Raw genomic sequence first — 4,994 nt, 5'->3', positions numbered from 1 at the left:
CTCCACTGTGGAATGTCAGAGTTAACTTTTGATTCCCTTAAGAATCTAGATGCAGGTTACTGAGCTGAATTCACTGGGGCTCCCCTACTATGAGCTGAAATCACTGAAGAGCTGGACTTGCTGAGCTGGACTTACTGAGCTGAGAGCACTGTGCTAATGAGTGGAGCTGAAATCACTGAAGAGCTGGACTTGCTGAGCTGAGAGCACTGTGCTGATGAGTGGGGGAGCCTGAAGCAATACTGGCAGAGCAGAGTGGAGCAGTTTGTGCAGCCACTGGGTGAGTGGAGCTGAGCAGCTCGTGAGGACGGCTGGAGCGGATCACAGGACAGCTGGTGGACCAGAGCAGCTGGCAGAGTGGAGCAGCCCACAGAGTAAGCAGAGCTGAGCTGTTTGCGGGGACGACTAAGGGAAGCAGAACCCCACGAAGAGGCAGGGCAGCTGGCCCCGAACCACGTAAGGTGCCCCTTTCTACCTAGGCTGGGGAGGGGGACCTCTGCAAAGAGACTCTTGAACTCTGGGCTGCCTGACCCGGGACAGAGACTTTTGAATTGTGGGACTTTTGGGACTGTGGGTGATTTAGGGGGGTTGCTGGACTCAAGGGCCCAGAGAGAAGGACACGGCCCAAGTTGCTGGGGTGGGTCTTTGCTCACGGTTTGACCTATGAACTCCAGTTGAGGTATTTTCCAAATGTCATGCTTGTTGTTGTTTATCTTATGTAATTAAACCTTTTCTGCTACACCAAGAGTCTGTGCTTGCGAGAGGGGAAGTATTGCCTCCTTGAGGCGCCCAGGGGTGTGTGTAAGATTTTCCCAGGTCACTGGGTGGGGGCTCGAGCTGGTCTGCATTACGTTGTGGGGAAGGGACCCCTAGGTATTGAACCTGGCCCTTGCTGCTATCGTTTCAGCCTGGCAGAGGGGTTACATTTTTGGGGGCTCGTCCGGGATCCTGGGTCAGTACCCCTCGCAAGCACATCTTGAGTGATCCATTGAATTGGGAAAACTGCAAATTACCTTGTTTTGACCTGTTGTATTTGTAACAGATTAGAGTTTGTATAATGGCCCTACTCTTGTTAGAGGACTGGTGCAAGGGGATGAATATTGACCCCAGGAACTGTCTTCTGGTAACGGGGGTGCTGGAGGCAGTTGATGAGGGCTCAATAGAACCTACCTTAAGATCATCCACTGAGTACCTGCGTAAGTGCAAAATGCGTGGGCGCATGTTTGTGAGGGAGGAGGGGGCTTTTGCTGTACTGTGTGAGCTGCCCTCGGCTGTGGACCCTCTACAGGTTCCAGGCTCGATAGCAGTGGAAGATGGTGAGTGGAAGGTAATAACCACTGGGAGCCAGCCCTCACCAGCCCCTACCCCTGATGTAGAGTTTTTAAAGAAAATGTCAGCCTTTTTGGGGAAAGAGGGAAAAACTTTGGCTGATATGGCGGGTCTGTTGGGCCTTAAGCCGGAAGCCCCACAACAGGAGCCTGCCCCTTCACCTGATGAGTGGGTGAAGGCTTTGGGGCAAGCATTAGAGAAAGTTATGCCACCCCACCCTGAGTCAAGCCCCTATCGTAAGCTGAGGTTGTTTTCTGGGGGTCCCACCCCAATACCTGGGGAGGAAGCATTTGAGCCCTGGTTGGAGCACACCACTGAGATGCTGCAGGAGTGGGCGGTGCCTGATGCTGAAAAGAGAAGGCGACTAGTAGAGTGTCTCAGGGGGCCAGCCCTAGATGTGATTCGCACCCTAAAGCTCGGTAACCCAGGGGTCAAGGTGAAGGACTGCCTGGAGGCACTGGATCACGCCTTTGGGAGAACTGAGGGTTCAGAGGATGCTTATTGCAAGTTCCTCAATGCAAGGCAACAAAAGGGAGAGAAGGGTTCTGCCTATATCCAGAGGTTGGAGAAGTTATTACAGAGAGCCATCATGAGGGGAGCCGTAGCAGTTGAGCAAATGGACCGGACTAGATTGGCTCAGGTTGTGAGAGGAATTCAGTATCAGAACCCAATCCTTCTCCACCTTCGATTAAGGGAACGGCAAGATAATCCACCAAGTTACTCTCGCCTGATAAAAGAGGTCCGAGAGGAAGAAGAGAGGCAGGCAGCTGGCGAGGTTTGGGAGGTGCAGCAACACCAGGCAACTGGCACAACATCCATGCGGACGCCCAAGGCACTAATGGTGAATCCTCAAGAGGAACTTATCCAGCAAGTGCAGGCCCTGACACAGAAAGTGACTGAACTAGAGAATACCTTTGATTCAGCAAAGACTTCGAGGTGCAAGGAACCCTCTGGTACCATGGTCCAGAGGACTACGTTTAGAACCTCTGCACCACCCCGTCAGCAAGGGAAAGGGCAATCCTTCTTCTGCTACCGGTGTGGCCAGGGTGGGCACATTGCTGCAAGGTGTCAGAATGCAGAGAATCCCATGCTGGTATATCAAAAGCTGAGGACCACCTGGGGAAAGTCGGGAAACGGCCCCAGGGCCTGGGAAGGGAGCCGCCTAGGCCTGCAGGATGTGGAGGCTCCCCTGGAAGGAACCATGCGGCCCGAATCCCCCCAGGATTGATAGGACCCCGAGCAGAGGTCACTGTAAAGGTTGAAGGAACAGAATGTAGAGCAGTACTTGACACGGGATCCCAAGTGACCATCATATTCCAGTCTTTCTACCAGCAGATGCTTGGGCATCTGCCTATACAGCCCCTGACAGGACTTGGCCTGTGTGGCCTTAGCATGGATGAATACCCCTATCAGGGCTATGTCATAGTACGCCTGGAATTCCCAGAAGAGATTGCTGGGGTAAGACAGGAGGTGGACACTGCTGCTTTAATATGCCCCGACCCCAAAGGAGCCTCTGATGTGTCCGTGCTAATAGGGACCAACTCCAGCCTCTTTAGGATACTTGCCGAGTACTGCAGACAGCAAGCAGGAGACCAATATCTGAACACCTTGGTGATACACACACACTGTGCCGCGGCCTACAGGAAAATTGAGGACACAAGAAAAGTGATGCCTGATTTGCCAGTAGGAGCACTGAGGTATGCGGGCCCGGTCCCTTTGGTGGTGCCTGCAATGTCAGAAAAGGAGGTGATTGTCAGGAGTACCTGCCTACAAGGTAGTAAGGGAACATTAGCTGTGGCAGAGCAGCCAACCGAGGGAGGGCTCCCAGAGGGAGTGCTGGTTCTCAGTGGAGTCATAACCCTACCTGCTGAAGCCCAGAAGGAGGTGACTATCCTGGTTGCTAATGAAACACGCCGTGATGTGTTTGTAAAACCAGGGCAGAAGATTGCAGACATCTTTGAGCCTGAAAGCATTGTGAGACCGCAATGTGAAGCTGAAGTTCCAATGATAGATCCTGCAAAGTTTGACTTCGGGGACTCACCACTGTCCGAGGAGTGGAAAGATCGCCTGAGGAAAAAACTTTGTGAGAGACCCAAGGTGTTCTCACTACATGAGTGGGACGTGGGATGTGCCAAAGGAGTGGAACACCACATCAGGCTACAAGATCCCCGACCCTTCAGGGAGAGGTCTAGGAGGATTGCCCTCTCTGAGATGGAAGACGTGCGCCATCATCTTCAAGAGCTGATCGCAGCTGGTATCATTACAGAGTCCCGAAGCCCCTATGCTTCACCCATTGTGGTCGTTCGTAAAAAGAGTGGAAAAATCCGGATGTGTATTGACTATCGCACCCTAAACAGGCGCACTACAGTTGATCAATACACCATGCCTCGAGTACAAGATGCCTTGGACTGTTTGCTAGGTAGCCAGTGGTTCTCTGTATTGGATCTTCGGAGTGGATACTACCAGATCCCTCTGGGAGAAGAGGATAAGGAGAAGACAGCCTTCATCTGCCCGTTAGGGTTCTACCAGTTTGAACGCATGCCCCAAGGGATTTCTGGGGCCCCTGCCACATTTCAACGACTTATGGAGAAAGTTGTGGGAGACATGAATTTACTGCAAGTGTTAGTTTACTTGGACGACCTGATTGTGTTTGGAAGAACCTTGGAGGAACATGAAGAAAGACTTCTTAAAGTGCTCGATAGGTTGGAGGCATATGGTTTGAAGCTTTCAATTGACAAATGCCAGTTCTGCCAAACCTCAGTAAAGTATGTCGGTCACATCGTGTCCCAAGAGGGCGTGAGTACTGATCCCGATAAAATAGAAGCACTCACTACCTGGCCACGTCCCACTAACTACAGGGAACTCAAGACCTTTCTTGGATTTAGTGGCTACTACCGCAGATTTGTGAAGAACTATGCCACAATTGTAAAACCTCTGAATGATCTTACCAGGGGATACCAGTGCAACAAGTACAAATCTAAGACCCGGAATAAGAGGAGGCCTCCAAAGCCTCCTGTGCAGAGACACTATGGCCCCTTCGAACCATTTGGGCCACGGTGGGATGAAAGATGTGAGAGGGCTTTTCGGGAAATCATTACTCGCCTAACTCATGCTCCCATCCTAGTCTTTGCTGATCCAAGCAAACCATTTATCCTGCATACTGATGCCAGTTTGGAGGGTCTGGGAGCAGTACTGTATCAGGAAGAGGAAGGCCACCACAAACCTGTAGCCTTTGCCAGCCGAGGACTGTCTGACAGTGAAACTCGCTATCCCATCCACAAGCTGGAGTTCTTGGCTTTGAAATGGGCCATCACTGAGAAATTTCGAGACTACTTGTATGGTGCTCAGTTCCAGGTGTGGACAGACAACAACCCCCTGACTTATGTGCTAACAAGTGCTAAGTTGGATGCTACAGGGCAGAGATGGGTGGCCGCCTTGGCTAGCTATGAGTTCAGCATTCAATACCGATCCGGGAGAAGCAATGTAGATGCAGATGCATTGTCCAGACGTCCGCAGACACCTGAAGTTGCTGTGATACCCACAGATGGAGTGAGAGCTATTTGCAGCGTGAGTCGCAGAGAGCCAGAGGCCCATGAGAGCCTTCATGGATGTGTTGCTGAAGCTTTGGGCCTTCCCCCTGAATGCATGCCTTCTGCTTCAGTGAACTA

The 4,994-nt window shown here is 51.8% G+C and overlaps 1 protein-coding gene across 1 annotated transcript; it reads left to right on the top strand.

Annotated features, from left to right (window-relative positions):
• Positions 1 to 1,429: 1,429 nt before the first annotated feature.
• Positions 1,430 to 2,554, top strand: LOC123365270 (paraneoplastic antigen Ma1 homolog). The gene has a single exon (XM_045007990.1). It carries the CDS (start codon positions 1,430 to 1,432, stop codon positions 2,552 to 2,554), a length of 1,125 nt encoding a protein of 374 aa, XP_044863925.1.
• Positions 2,555 to 4,994: the final 2,440 nt, after the last annotated feature.

The sequence above is a fragment of the Mauremys mutica genome, chromosome 2, assembly GCF_020497125.1.
Source record: "Mauremys mutica isolate MM-2020 ecotype Southern chromosome 2, ASM2049712v1, whole genome shotgun sequence".
Lineage (NCBI taxonomy): Eukaryota > Metazoa > Chordata > Testudines > Geoemydidae > Mauremys > Mauremys mutica.
Note: the sequence above shows the minus strand (reverse complement) of the source record. Positions and strands in the feature narration are given on the sequence as shown.